The sequence below is a fragment of the Monosiga brevicollis genome, genomic scaffold (assembly GCF_000002865.3).
Source record: "Monosiga brevicollis MX1 MONBRscaffold_2 genomic scaffold, whole genome shotgun sequence".
Lineage (NCBI taxonomy): Eukaryota > Choanoflagellata > Craspedida > Salpingoecidae > Monosiga > Monosiga brevicollis.
In genome coordinates, this window is record NW_001865039.1 from 3,237,531 (window position 1) to 3,251,871 (window position 14,341).

General features: G+C 55.4%; 5 protein-coding genes across 5 annotated transcripts in view; 3 read left to right on the forward strand and 2 right to left on the reverse strand.

Moving 5' to 3' along the window:
- Positions 1 to 2,503, forward strand: part of MONBRDRAFT_22566 (uncharacterized protein) — a gene marked incomplete at both ends in the record, with an annotated part of 3,529 nt that extends 1,026 nt beyond the window's left edge. The window contains 7 exons of the mRNA XM_001742390.1: positions 15 to 1,057; positions 1,178 to 1,295; positions 1,390 to 1,497; positions 1,599 to 1,733; positions 1,855 to 1,902; positions 2,015 to 2,141; positions 2,268 to 2,503. Of these exons, the coding sequence (XP_001742442.1) occupies positions 15 to 1,057; positions 1,178 to 1,295; positions 1,390 to 1,497; positions 1,599 to 1,733; positions 1,855 to 1,902; positions 2,015 to 2,141; positions 2,268 to 2,503 (1,815 nt within the window). The remainder of the gene's footprint in view (positions 1 to 14; positions 1,058 to 1,177; positions 1,296 to 1,389; positions 1,498 to 1,598; positions 1,734 to 1,854; positions 1,903 to 2,014; positions 2,142 to 2,267) is intronic.
- A 653-nt stretch (positions 2,504 to 3,156) lies between these two features.
- MONBRDRAFT_5429 (uncharacterized protein) lies at positions 3,157 to 4,666 on the reverse strand (the record flags this gene model as incomplete). The annotated part of the gene is made up of 2 exons (XM_001742837.1): positions 3,157 to 3,346; positions 3,429 to 4,666. The coding sequence occupies 2 exons, from the start codon at positions 4,664 to 4,666 to the stop codon at positions 3,157 to 3,159; spliced, it is 1,428 nt and encodes a 475-aa protein (XP_001742889.1).
- A 1,217-nt stretch (positions 4,667 to 5,883) lies between these two features.
- Positions 5,884 to 7,017, forward strand: MONBRDRAFT_31047 (uncharacterized protein; the record flags this gene model as incomplete). Its single annotated transcript, XM_001742391.1, has 7 exons — positions 5,884 to 5,952; positions 6,034 to 6,152; positions 6,251 to 6,257; positions 6,347 to 6,413; positions 6,540 to 6,612; positions 6,687 to 6,828; positions 6,919 to 7,017. Coding segments are annotated over 7 exons (576 nt in total), but the record flags the coding sequence as incomplete, so codon positions are not given.
- A 2,792-nt stretch (positions 7,018 to 9,809) lies between these two features.
- MONBRDRAFT_5431 (uncharacterized protein) lies at positions 9,810 to 10,937 on the forward strand (the record flags this gene model as incomplete). Its single annotated transcript, XM_001742392.1, has 1 exon — positions 9,810 to 10,937. The coding sequence occupies one exon, from the start codon at positions 9,810 to 9,812 to the stop codon at positions 10,935 to 10,937; it is 1,128 nt and encodes a 375-aa protein (XP_001742444.1).
- Positions 10,938 to 11,974: 1,037 nt separating this feature from the next.
- The window catches only part of MONBRDRAFT_35719 (uncharacterized protein), a gene marked incomplete at both ends in the record, with an annotated part of 3,349 nt that continues 982 nt past the window's right edge, over positions 11,975 to 14,341 (reverse strand). Inside the window, 2 exons of the mRNA XM_001742838.1 lie at positions 11,975 to 12,020; positions 12,347 to 12,810. Coding sequence (XP_001742890.1) covers positions 11,975 to 12,020; positions 12,347 to 12,810 — 510 coding nt within the window. The remainder of the gene's footprint in view (positions 12,021 to 12,346; positions 12,811 to 14,341) is intronic.

A 14,341-nucleotide genomic window follows, 5' to 3' on the forward strand; every position in this document is an offset into this window, starting at 1 on the left:
TGCTCGAGCTGCAGCAAGAGAAGCTGGCCATTGCCAACCGCATGGCCGAACTCGAGTACGAGCAGGAGGAACCCCTGCCAGCTCCTGCCCCGGTCGATGAACACCTCGATTCTGAGTCCATCGGGGGCATCGACCCAGCCATCGTTGCTGCCCAAGCCGCAGAACTACAGGCCCTGCGCGATCGCCTTGACGAGATTGCCGCCGAGAATGAACAGCTTCGACGCAACGCGCCCCAAGAGCACCACGACCAGGGAGACTTTGCCACGACCGAGGGCTCTTTTAGTTTGGCCGACGAACTGGCCTCCGTCTCTCTTCAAGAGCAGCTTGAGATGGAGGCACGTCAACGCCAGCTCGACGACGAGGCGCGCCGGCGCCTCGAGGCTGAAAATCGACTCAAATCACTCCAAGTCGAGCAAGAGCGCGAACGCCAAGCTTATCTCGAGCTGCAATCCCGGCTGGCCGAGGCCGAGGCCGCTTTTGAACGTGAGCGTCAGCTCAAGGCTGATTCGGAACAGCGGATTGCAGACATTGAGCTCAAGCAGCGCGAGCTCGTGGCTACCGCCCCAACTCTCGCAGCTTCAGCGCCCGCCCCCGAAGCACCGCCCTCCGTGCCAGACCCGTTGGTCCTCTTGTTGGAACACCTCACGTCCATCTTCCCCACACTGGCTCGCGAGGTCATCCGCGAGGTCATCCACAAGCACAAGGGAGACATGGATAAGATCATGCCCGAACTTCTCGAGCTGAGCAAAGCCATGGCCGAGACATCTGCTGCCCAGACTCCCCGCGTGTCGCACACAGCCACCCCACGTCGCGTGGTGGTGTCTCGCTCTGGGCCCAAAGTGCCTGACACACACAATAACCCCTTTGCCAACTTTGTCTCGAGCCCCACGCCTAAGAAGGCCGTGGCCACAGCCTCAAAACCCCGCCCCAGTCCTGCTCGTGCAACTGTCAGTCCCCGCGCACCGGCTGTGCGACCTGCACCCCCGGCTGTACACATCGATCCTCCCAAAGCCATCCCAGCCTTTGCTTTGCGAGAGGAAGGCCCGGCTGCTCGCGGGTACGTTTGTGGCCTGTCCGGCATGGGCATGGAAACAAGCTGGGCCTTGTTCTTTTCCATTACGTCTCCAGTTCTAACCTTTTCGATGCTTTGTCGTCCCTTTTGGTCTCGGGCTTGCAGCTACGACGTTGCGCTTGAAGCCGAACAGCGCGACCAAGACCGCAAAATGGCAGAAGCATTTGCTGCTCGCGCGCCCGAATTCAATATCACGCTTCCCTCCCAAACCCACATCTTTCGCGTATGTGCTTCTTGTCGACCCAAAGCTGATCAAGCTGCCGCCTTCACCTCATGGCCATCTGTGGACTTTTCCGCTCTTTCTTTGGCTTTACCAGGTGGAGCTGCTCGACACTCAAGAAGCTCGCGACATGGGCTTGGGCACGCGGTTCTTTGCACAAGCAGAGCTGCGCGTCACTCCTCACTCCATCGGGCTGATGTCTCATGTACGTGATCTCAGCTCGCCCTGCTCCAGCACAATGGCGTGTGCTCCTCTCTTGCATGCCTCACCAGAGTGGAGGCGTCGGTGACTTTTGGGCATGAATAGGTGAACCATCGACCCATTGTTGAGTGGCCCTTTGCCCTGGTCAAGTCCATCTGCGCCGACACTGGGCGCATGCTCATCGAAGGCTGGGTTCATGCCGCACAGCGGGCTGTGAAGCTTGTACTCAACTCTCACCAGGTTTGTCACCAACGAGAAGACGCGGCGTCTGGGTACTGCCCCTTTCCTTCCCCGCTGTTTCTGTTTCTGTTTTGGGCCGTAAGGGTATACTCTCACACAACGTTACAACTACGCTGCGCAGACGGGTGATGCATATCCTTGCCTTTGTGAATGCCTGCACGAGTTTGTGGTACGTTGGTGCTTGGGCGGCCGGGCACTGGGTGCCTGTTGGTGTGACATGACTTGCCGTGGCCTCTTATCTAACATGGTGGTGTACTGCACGTTGCACCGGGCTCTGGCAGCGCCACCGTGATGAGGACATTGCACGCGCTCTTCAAAAAGAAGAGCTGGCTGGTGTGATGGATCTCAGTGATGCATTCTTGCGTGAGCTTCGCATCAATGACGAATTCAACCGCATTCTCGCGGAGGGTACGTAAACCTGCACCTCAAGCAGGGGATGGAACGTGCGCGCTGTGCTCGAAATCTTGGAGAATGAACGCGAAGTGAGGCAGAGAAAACATCAATTGCCTCACGTCAAACATGAAATTTTATTAGAAACCAAAAATGGGTTTCAAGATCTTCGAGCCAAAGACGACGATGCGTATCGCCAGCAACTGCTGCTTATGGGCACCAAAAGCCAAAACATGTTGAGGAAAATTCGCCTCAAGGGCTCCAAAAAGTCCAAGCGAACTGCCAGCCATGCCAGCAGCAGCGGTAGTAGCAGTAGCAGCCCCAGCGCAGCGGGCAAGTCGCCCCGCTCTGGTCGTCGACTCTTTGGGCGCAAACAGTGAGTTGAAGATGTTGCCGCCGCACCCTGATTTTTCTCGTCTGGCCGTTACCACACACGTGCCTCTCACATGACCAATACCGCATTGCGCTTAGACGTGCGACACCGGTCGCTGAGTCAGTGGGATCGGGTGCATACCGGTTAGGAACAGGCATTGGGTCTTCGCCTGCCTCGCCTGTACGCTCATAGCCCTGGTCGATGCGCCGTGGCCTGTGATGGCGTGAACGAGCATCTTGGCGTTTGGTGTGTGCGATGTGTTACAATGTGACTGTGACAATATTTTGATGACTAGTGGACTAGAAATATAGAGAGAACATGAGAATTGCTTCGCCTTGGCCGCGGTGCCTCGCCCTGGATGGGTCTAGCTCATCCCTCGTCAACTGTTTTTCGAGTGGGGTTCTGAAATGGTCTTGGGCTAGCAAATATGCGAAAAAAGAGCAACAAAGAGCAGCTGCCTCGGTGGCTCACAGGATGTGTATCGGGTCGAGTCAAGGCGACTTCTGTGTGCTGCTGTGTTTGCGCGTGAGGCTTGATGTCGCAACGCCAGATGTTTTGAATTGCATGACTTGCAAAGTTCATTTGGCACACACACACACACACACACACACACACACACACACACACACACACACACACACACACACACACCGCAGGTGGTCACCAGTCGGTGGGCTTGTAGTCTTTGAAAAACATACCGTGTACGGGCTGGCCATTGGCACCTCGGAGATCAGCCATGATGGGGTGCAACACCCGTGCAGCCCCATCGACTTCATCCAAAGGCGGATTTGGCACGGCTGTAGCCGACTGAGTCAAAGGATACTCGTTTGTCACCCAGCCGGTGTCCACGCTAAGGTCGGATGATAGCACGGCGGGTGGGCTGAGCCTGCGACACGGCTTTCAATTGGCAGGGCAATGCGGTTGCGTCATACCTGTTCATGTACACGCCATGCCGAGCCTCGTGTGCATGCATGGTTCGTACTAGCATGTTGAGCGCTGCCTTGGCTTCGTTGGTGTGCGAGTGAAATCCGGTCTTGAAAGCAGAATACTTGCCTTCCATGGCCGAGACTTGAATGATATGGGCTTCATGTCGTGGATTGGCACGCAGCAGAGGCAGCAGCGCCAGAGTCAGTGTTCGCGGGGCGAGATAGTTGGCAGTGACCGTGGAAAGAACCTCTGTGGTTGGCACGACCTCGTTGGGCATTGTCCAGGTATTGCACGCTCGCAAATCACACGGCTCCCCGTGCTCATTGAGGAGTGCGGATGTGGCTGTTCCCTCTACCTGTGCGCCCAATTGCTGAAGCAAAGAAGGCTCTGTGACGGCCGCCTGCTCTTCCAGCAGCGCTTGTTGATGAGGGCGGTTGGACAGCATAACAACCTTGGTACTGGGACTCGGTGCCTCAGAGGCAACTGAGGCGGCTGGCAGAGTGAGGGCTTTCATGACCGTGTCAGCAAGTGCCAAGGATGGGCGCTCAGAGCCTCCACCCATGGTCTCCCGCTGGTGCAGCAGTTGCATATAGTGCGCGTCGTGCGTGATGGTCTGACAAGCGTTGTTGATGAGAATGTCGAGACGCGGTAAGGATGTGCTTAGGTGGTGCGCCAAGGCTTGCACGGCACCGAGATTGCTAAAGTCTGCAGTCCCAATGAGGTGCAAACGCGACTGTATTTCATCGTAATCGGGCAGTCGAGCAAAACGGCGCTGGGCATCGCGAGGAAAGCGAGTGGTGGCATAAACCTCGGCGCCCGCGCGGAGAAGCAGTACAACGACTTCAAATCCAATCTTGAGCCGGCCTCCGGTAACCACGGCAATGCGTCCGGTGAGATCGCGCGTAGTAGATCGGTGTGCATAGTTGCGATCCCCGCAGGAGGTACACAAGTGCTCATAAAAGTGATGCAAGACTTGGTAGGCCTGCTTGCACACGTAGCAGTGATGTGCTTTTTGCAAACGGCGGACGCGCTTGGGCTCTGGACCAATCGAGCCGTCGGGGCCGGTGAGCTGCAACGAGGTGGCGACCTGCTGCAGGCGTTGTAGTTCTGGTATAGCAGTGGCCGTGTGTGCGTGGCTTGCAAGCACGGCCAGCTCATCCGGAGCAAGGCCTTGGGCAGCGCGGGCACGAGCGCGGCGGGCCACACGAATCCCTGACAGCGACGCTACATGAGTGCTGGCCATATGCACATGCCAGGCAGCAATGAACAATGCACGTTATGCGAGTACCGGTCTGGGCGGTCATCAGATTGTCATGAAGCAAAGGCGTTGACTGGTGTTGGTTATTCGTGAGCTCGCCTCCCATGCGCCTCTTGCCTCCTTTTTGCTTCTTCTTCTTCGTTGTGGGCGTCAATCGAGCGTTCGTGTCTCTGGCGTGGAAGATCAGGCGACGGACCAACCCAACCGTTTCTAAACGCAAGGTCCAGACAGAGGGGGTGAGCAGTCTCGGACACTCAAGGTCATCAGAGTAGGTGTCAAGGGCGCTTGCGTCTTGTCGTGGCTGCTCTAGCCAGGCATGAACCACTTACGACTGGCAGTTGGGGAACTATAATCTTCAGAGGCCAGGATGCGCTTCTTGAGAGCTTCAAAACGTAAGCAGAGCTGGAGGAGTTCGGTCCGTGTGTCAACGGCGGCCGCTTCAGGTGATGAAGGAAGAGACGGTGAGGTGTTGGTGTAATTTGAGGAAGGTATTGAAGCGTTTTGATCGAGGGGTGAGGTTTGAGACGGTATGGGGGTTGTAAGGGCGGAAGCAGGATTGGTTGCGGTCATGATGCTGAGAAAACATGGAGATGGGTAGGCGATGGGTAGCAGCGAGGGGGAGAGGGGGAGCAGATGGGTGCTTCTTGTGGTCGCAGGCTTTGGCAGTTGGTGCAATGGTTCAATCGGTTGTTGGTCGGCCCCAAGCTTCAAGAGCAAGGGGAGGGGCAAGTTGAAAAATGCACTCGGTGCTGCCAGGCTGCCCCGCGATGACCACACCCCTCAAAAGCGTGATCGATGAACCAGCTCAAGACGATCGTCTTCAAGCACCTTCCCCATCAGACCCTGCGCTCTTCGACTGACTCCGCACAGCCATCAAGAACAGGGGGTGTAACAACACCTGAAACACCGCTGCCAGCTCAAATTGGCCTCTTCCCCCCTATGAATAGCAGATTGCGACATCATGTCGACAACATCCAAACTCTTGTCAGACAGAGAGAGAGAGAGAGACGGAGACCGAATTGGTTTGGTCGGTTTGAGAAAAAGAAAGCACAACTGTACCACATGGGGACCGACACAGAGACAGGACAAAGGCAGAGACTGACACGCACAGAGGTAGAGACAGAATGTCATCAATTTCTGCTTGATCTCTTTTCTTTTTTTGGCGCTGGAGGGGTACATGACCAACGGCGGCGCTGCTGGGCATGGCGCTCCGGGGGTGTCTGTTGCTTGGGCTTGCCCTTTGCTCTTCCCATGTCTACGCAGATGATACGGTACGCTTTTTCCACAGCACTTTGTTCAATGGGTGTATTGTTGTTCCGCACCTCACCCTGACGCTCTCGCGACAGCTGCAGATCCTGTTTGTTGGAAATTCGCTCACTTATACGCACGACCTTCCCAATGTATGCGCCCCGCCCCCCTTCCCCTCCCCGCGCATGCGCCTCAACCCAACTCGTTTCCCCGGCTTGTCCACGTGCGCTTGGTCTTGTCACCTTGGCCATGAGTGCGCTGATGCTCATGTCCGAGCCATTTGCAGACTTTTCGCACCATTGCTGCTGCGGGTGGACACAGCGTTCAGGTTGGCCGCTCCACCTGAGCGCATGCTGCGCCACCAGGAGCAAAGGCATCTGCTTGATTCAGCAACCTGTTGTTTTTGTCTGATCCCAGGTTTCGAGCAGCACTTATGGTGGGGCCACCCTCAAGCTCCATGCCACCGACCCCAGCAATTATACCGGTATGCCCCTCCCTTTCCCATCAAGTTACACCGCACGCGCGCTTCACTCGGAAGAGCGTGCGTTGTTTGTCTTTACAAGAGCAATGCTGCTGACATGGGCCTGCTGATTCGGCAACTCTTGCACAGCCCAAACGCCCATCCGCACCATTGAGACCATCCGCTCCCAACATTGGGATCTGGTTGTCCTCCAAGAACAAAGGTGCGTCAAGCTTGCGATGCACCCATTCGTGCGCCGGGTTTGACGGCATACTGACCAAAACTAAACTGCCACAGCTCGGGGTGGGACGTACTTTGCGATCCCGAAGCACATGGATATGGCAGGCCCATCTTCGACAACACCGGACACTTTACGGGGACATACCGCCTGTATCCAAGCATTCTAGTCGACGAGGCACATCAGGCCGGAGCCAAAGTCGTACGTGCCTTTACCATCATTGCCCCACCAACATCATCTTTGAGATACATGCTGACTTCCGGCTACCTGGCACGCATCGACTTGCCCCAGATGTTTTTCAGTGCCTTTGAGCACAACTATGAATCTGATGATTACTGGCTGTCCCGGAACAAGGCAGCCGAGGCTTGCTACACATGGACCGCTGCTTACACGGAGTCTTTTATGTTTCCAGCCGGGCGCGCATTTCGTTCCTACGTGAGCTTGAAGCGCGTTGCACGTCGTCTTGGATTCAACCTGCACGTATGGACTGTCCTCTCGCGCTCGACTAACGAAGAAATCTGGCCCTTGGCACCTGTGTCTCCCCCCCTCCTCTCCTCTTGAGCAGATGACAGGCCGCACACAGTTGTACAATCCCAATGACGATACGCACCCGAGCGTGTTGGGCACGTATCTGTCCGCAGCCACGATGTATGCAGCCGTATACGGTACGCAGGTCTCCATCAGCCGGGCCCGCTTAGTGCGCATCCCAAATTAGGATTGGACCCCGCGCGCGGGGTCACAGATGCCGATGCGTGCGGAACTGCATGGCCCACCCTCTCATGGTTTGCACGCTTGGGTCTCACATGGTAGGATCATCACCAGTCAACCTCATGGTCACGGCCTTTACTGGCCTGTCAGCGTCACAACGAGCGCTCGCACAGTCCCGCGCTTGGGATGCCTTTCAGTCTTTCCGAGATGAGCAGGCTGCTGCCTGCCTGGATGGGTTTTGCGTCCAGTTCATGGCCAACGGTAGCGTTGTTGATCCTGTCACACACGGCTTTTGGTCCACAACCACTGTGGGCGCTGTCACAACTGTCACGGGAACGACCATGCCGGACACCACACCCATGGCATGGCCCACAACCTCGACAGCCTGTCTGAGCCAGCTCAAGGGGCCTTTGCAGGACGTTTTGCCGGATTCGGCCATCTTGAACAGCTCAGCACAGGTGGTTCTGGCTGAAGCCCTCTTACGCCGCCGCTGTATACCTTCATGGACCACATGCCTGCGCGCACCCAGCACCAATGGCTCGGCTTGGCTACCATGTGCCAACCGCGGCCCTGTGCTCGTGCTGGTACAGGCTTCGAATGAGGACCAGACGTTCATCTTTGGGACGTGCGTTTCGCGTGCCTTCTAGCGTTCAAGCCTGCCGAGACCTGCCTCAGCCCAACTGAGAGAGTGTGCGTTTTTTTTTGTTTGTTCTTTCCGCTCATCGAATGATTGTTTGCTGCCAGATTTATCAATGGACCCATCTATAGCGCAGAGGAGCAAGAGTCGGTGAATTACCCTGGATCTTTCATGTTTCGATTTCAAAATCAGTCGCTGGAGGTTCGGTGCTTCTTCGGAATGAACAGCGTCGTAGTATCCTTTGAGGATGTTGCTGGCGGCTCACAACTGTGTGCGCCCTCTCTTCACCTCACACACGCTTTTCGTCCTCGTGTTGCCTCTTGACGATTGCTTGCATTGACAGACGCTCGAAATGGAGACGACGCCACCGTGGCCAGGGACAAGCGTGGTGCTTGGTCTGGAGGATTGCCCAGGATTGGGCCAGGGCCCTGATTTACTCTTCCATGGGTGCGCGCGGGTGCGCGCGTTGGCTCTGGGTGATTACGTCCATGGACCTGCCAATTACAGTTATGAATGGTACATGAACACGCTTGCATGGGTCACCATTACTCACCTCGAGGTATGTTTTCGCTGCTGCTCAGGCACCAAGAAGAGCAACGTTGGAAAACAGTGACATTTGGGTTTGATGCATAGCCAGCTCACAACGGTGCTCTGATGTTGGTTGTGGCCTGGACAGTTCTTTGTCTCGAGCTCATCCGCCACTAGCCCGCCCACCTTGTCTACCGCATCCTCCGGTTTGACATCATCCTATACAACTTCCACGGCTGCAGACCAACAGGCATTCACAACGACGCCTTTCACCTCGAGCCGCGCGCCCAGTGGTGGCACTGGAGACTCCAGCTCAGCAAAGCCATCAGCAGGGACAGACACGACAGCAACGCCGAGGCCGCCAGCAGAGGTTTCGAATCACAGCACGAGGCCCACCAGTGAGGCAACCGAGAGCTCGAAGCACAAACATGTCCCACTGCCAATTTTGCTTGGTGCTTCTTTTGGCGGGGTGCTGGGGTTGGTGTTGCTCGTGATAGTTGGGGTCTGTGCCTATCAACGCTGTTGCAAAAGCCCTGAACGCACGTATGATGTGCTTGTTGAAATGAGCGGGCCAGAGCACGACGACCCCAGCAGCATGTTTGCCTGGTTGGATGAAACGCGTACGGAGCCTGACTTGACGGCGCAATCAGACGCTACGATGAACGTGCAGTTGCAGTCAGCAGCGATCCATGCCCAAGCAGACAGGCTCGAGTGACAAGTGCACAATCACGATTGAAGTTAGTCTAAAGCATGGCTCTACCTGCACATGCCCTACCCTCGATTTTATGGTGAACTGTGCCCTTCTCCTTCAGAAAGCAATTATGTGCCACTCGCTCAACGCCCAGCGTCTAGATAGAATAATAGTAAGCGTTTTATTGGAAGGGCCGTGCAAGCGTCCCCCTGCCCCTTCTCCTAATTGATCTCCACCTGCTCACCCGCATTGCTTCCAGATCCCATTTCAAATACATCCCCCTTCGCCGTCGTTCGTTTCGATCAAAAATTCTGATCAACAAGAAGTTGTTCTGTTATGTTTGCTTGTGTTGCTTGTGTTGCTTGTGTTGCTTGTGTTGCTTGTGTTTCATTTTGTTGTTTGGATTAATTACATGTAACTTTAAGCTTGCTTGGCGTTGACAAGCAGCACAGTTGATCAGCACCTTTTGAAGCGCGTCGACAGGTCTCCCGAGCTCGCGCCTCACCGATTTGTTTTGTCAGGGCTGGTTGACTGAGCCGGGACTGGTGGTGTATCTCTGACTACGATTGGCAAGACGCGCTTTGCTTCGGCCGAAGCGTTCGAGCATTGTGGGTCGGCATGGCGGCGTTGACGGCCGAATTGCCAACAGCAGTGCACGACCCGCTAGAAACTGCCTGCTGGGAGAGCACGCGCTTTGTAGACGATGTCTCTCCGCACCTGCGCTGCCCCATCTGCCTCAATGTGTGTTTGAACCCGGTCGCCTGCAGCACCTGTGACCAAGTATTTGGCGAACATTGCTGGTATCAAGCACTTGCGGCCCACGGGTGCTGTCCAACCTGTCGACAGAAAGAGCACCCCTTTGCGTCCCCTTCTCGACTCGCACGTAGCTTTATTGGTGATTATCGCGTCCGCTGCCGCCATGCAAGTGAGGGCTGCACCGAGGTCCTACCCCTGCAGGAGATGCTCAAGCATCAAGCCGTGTGCGGCCATCTGCAGCGACCATGCCCGCATTGTCAGGTCCCCGTGCGAGCCAGCGATGCCCAACAGCATGAGGATGAGTGCGCGCTTCGGCTTGTGATGTGCCCACACGTGGGCTGTGGTATCCAAGTACCCATGCATGCGTTGGCGGAGCATCGCGGGCGGTGCATTCACCCCCGACCCAGTGCTGGAGACCAAGGCACGCGGCCAGAGGCCCAACACTGCTGTCAATTTTGCCACGAGCATTGTAGTTTGGCCACGGCCATGGATACATGGTGTCGCCCCTTTTTGGAACATCGCTTAGCCCTGGCGCAATTGTACCTGCGGCGACTGCAGACGGCGGGCGAGCAACAGGCCGCGCTCATCAAACGCAGCACAACAGCTTCGCGCGATTTATCCAACGCCTTGCGCGATGCCACCGGGGCCCTGGGCTACCAAACATCCCAGTTACGACAACAGCAAGAGACGATCCGCTCCGTTGGTGCTACACGAGATCACGCTGTCAAGCTGCTTCGGGAAAGTGAGACAATGCGCAAGACCATGTCGGATGTTCTCCGGCAGAAGAACATTTGCATTCAGCAGCTCAAGGCCGAGAACGAATTGCTGCGACGCAAAATGGACACCCAGGACGTCCTGCTCAAAGTCCTGATGGAGAGTCCAACACGCTCTGGGCGCCGAGTAGGCAGCGCCAACGGTGTGCAAGCTGACTCGGCTGCCGAGGCAATGGAATTGGACGAGGCCAGTGGGGATAAGCCCAAGACAGATTAATGACTTTGGAATGCATTTCGTTTTTGATTATGATTGCTGCTGCCGGTGCTCCTCTCCAGTTGGGCCCCGAGGCCAAACGGAGGGTGCCATTAGGCGACAACTTGACGCTGCCCTCTTCTACCATTTGCATCATTCGTGTGTCTATATGCCGATGCGCTCGTGTGAACATCCCTCTGTGCCCTGATCCATTGAATGTCAGATTTCATGTCAGATTGTCATCAGTTTCCTTCACCAGTTCGTTTCATGTGTTTTCTGCTCCAAACCCAAAAAGATGTGGTACGGTCTTGCCAATGTGCGCGTCAGCTGTGAAATGGCAGCTGGGGTGGGGAAGGGCAGATGGTGAGGTGCAGGGCATGCCTGATAATGGCCAGAGTTTCACATGAGTGCATTCCCGCGTCCCCATAACTTGATCAATCCTTCTACCGCCCAGTCCCACCTCGATTGGCGCATGATAAAGCATAAACACCCTTGCACGAGCGAACTTTTGAGGACCTGGCAAACATGAGTAGGTCGAGGCCATCACGTTTCAGTGTGCATACACTCGCAATTTGAGCGCGCGCGCGAATGCGCTGTCCTGATCTGATTTTAATTCCTTCGGGTACGAGTGCGTGCTACAGACCAGGTCATATCCCCCAGTACCATGTGCTTTTGAAGCACAGCGTCATCGCCGTCCGCTCTCGTGACCTCAAGGACGCACAGAAATCAAGTCCATTCTTAAACCAGTTTATGCAGACTGTCACGAGCGAGTGGCTTCATGTGCTCTCTCTCTCTCTCTCTCTCTCTCTCTCTCTCTCTCTCTCTCTCTCTCTCTCTCTCTCTCTCTCTCTCTCTCTCTCTCTCTCGCTCTCTCTCTCTCTCGCTCTCTCTCTCGATGGATTTTGCACACACACACACACACGCACTCACGTGTTGTGCTTCTTGCTGCTGCGACGGTTTGCTGGAAGTTTTGCCTTTGTGTAAGATACACCGACTATAATGCTTGAATTGTGTAGAACATGTAGATTTCCAATCAAAAGCATAGGGAATAACATTATAGATCAAGTCAAGAAGATGTAGTAGATCCACTGGATCTTGTTGCGCGTCCTGCCGAAACAAAGAAACGTAAGGGGGTGGTGCAGCGGCAAGCGTGACGAGTGTGCATGACTGGTTCACTGGCTGCAGCAGACCAAACGCTCGCTCGCACGCGACAGCCTTCCTCCGGAGACGTGCTTGGGTACAAGTGTGAGCTGTGCCGGGCCATCATCACCATCACACCGCAGCTCCACTGGCCCACAATTGATCAAATCCGAAAAGTCAGGGGGTGCATTTATTTTTCTTGCCTTCCATAACGGCCAAAGGCAAAGGCGGATCTTGTCTTGGAAGCCTGCGCATTTTTCCACGCGCGCGCACACACACACATACACACGCACACACGCAAGAGTTCCCCGGTACCTCGACTGGCGTTGAGATAATTATTACTTCCATCACCGCTGCCATGTCGGAAATGGGTCCCAAGCTTGATGTGGCCAACGCCAAGTCGCCACTGGCCATTGTCAAGTACTGCCTCTTTGTACGTGCCGAAGAACGCGCCGCGCTGGCGGTCTTTGCCATGCTTGTCCACCATCTCACCCCGTGCATCCAACCCTGCCCTGACTTGGCGCTGCTGGCTCCGTAGCTCTTCTCGCTGTTGGGCTTTGCCGTGCTCGCTGGCTGGGAGTGTGGCTTTGGCTTTGGACGTCAAGCCACTTATGAGGTACATGCACTGCTGGCTTTCCGACGCGCCACGGCCATCGGCGATTGGCCCACATGCACCACAATGACTCTCTTTGAGACAACGGTTGTCGCCTCGCCTCGCCTCGCCTCGCCCCGCCTCATCCTTTGACCCTGCTTGTGTCTGCATGGAACTAGAACATTGACAATGGCGAGTTTATGATGGCCATGCTGGTCATTGCCTGGTTGATTAGCATCTTCTACATTCTCGCCATTGTCTTTTGGTGGCACCTGTGCCTCAAGATTCCCTTCTTCTGGTGGATCGAGCTCAGCGTATCAGCTTGCTGGGCCCTCCTGACCTTTGTGGCCTCTTGTGTTTACGCCGACGACATTAACGTGGATTCTCCCTGTGACATGGATGGCCTACGCTTTGCTGCGGTATGGCCACTCGCTTTTGGCGCGCACACATCCGCATCAGATGCAAGGCCTCGCTTCCATGGTTCTGATGATGGACTGTGCCCTCACTTGAATGCTGATCATTGCGCTGTTGTTGTTGTTGCTTTTTTAGGCCATGGGATTCTTCACCTTCTTTGCCCTCGTGGTCGACGCCATTCTGTGTGCCCTCCAGATTCGCGCCGAGTACGTTGACCTCTGTTCTGCTGGCTGTGCAGTTGCAAACCCCACCCCCACGTGCAGCTTGTTCTAACCGGTATTTGCCTTGCCTTGTTTTGCATTAATGTAGTCGTAAGGGATCGGGTGGTGAGGCCTCGGCTGAGCCTGCCCCACCTGCGGCCGAGACGGCTTAAAGCGCCAGCTGGCCACCTAGAACAATCGGCTGTAGGCATCACAGCCAAACGCCGACCACGTACAGTAATATCATGTTACAATATTCTTTGTCCACTTGTTCGTGTCCATTGCCCGTCTGGCGAGGTCCGAACATTCTTGTTGTAAAGTCATTTGTGTTATCACGCCAAGTGCCTTGAGCTTGACTCAAAAAAAATTGCATTTCATTTCAAACCATTTTCAAACTGGGGTCCCACATGAACACACCAGACGCCGGGAGCACAGTAGTACTTCAAAATTACGCCTGGTCCTGAAGCGTGCGCACATTGAGGATCAAGGACTCGCTTTCACTGCTCGTTAGCTCACCGTGTGCCTGCAAGTTAACACCGACTCATGAGTCAAGCCGAACGTTTAACACCACATTGAAATACATTGCGAAAAAACGGGAGGGGAGTAAACGACTGCAGAGACCATACGCACATGCCATCGTACGCGACCCTCCCGATCAAGCAAGAAGACGTAGCCTGTGTAAATGCTAAAAAGCTATGGAAGAGGAAGGGCATTTCACCAATGAATCGGGGCGCAAGGGAGCGTGTGCGCCAACAGTTTAGATCCAAGACGGAAAAGAGGGTGTGTCTCAAAGTGATGAAGCCTACATCGAGTTCTTGACGCAACAGGGGCACCTGGTCCTTGACCACAACGAGTTGATTCTAAGAGTGTCTCATCCAGCACAGGATGCACGGAGGGAGAGTCAGACAACGAGCATGGATCGCACCCTTGCGGTTCAGGCGGTGACGACCAAAGGGGGTTAGGACTAACCCAAAGTTCTTTCGGTGCATCCCGCTGCAGGCCCTTGGCAATGGTCCCGGAAATCCATTGGTGCATGCGCGATTCCAAAAGGACCAGCTCCACTGCGGGTGCCCCTACTTGTT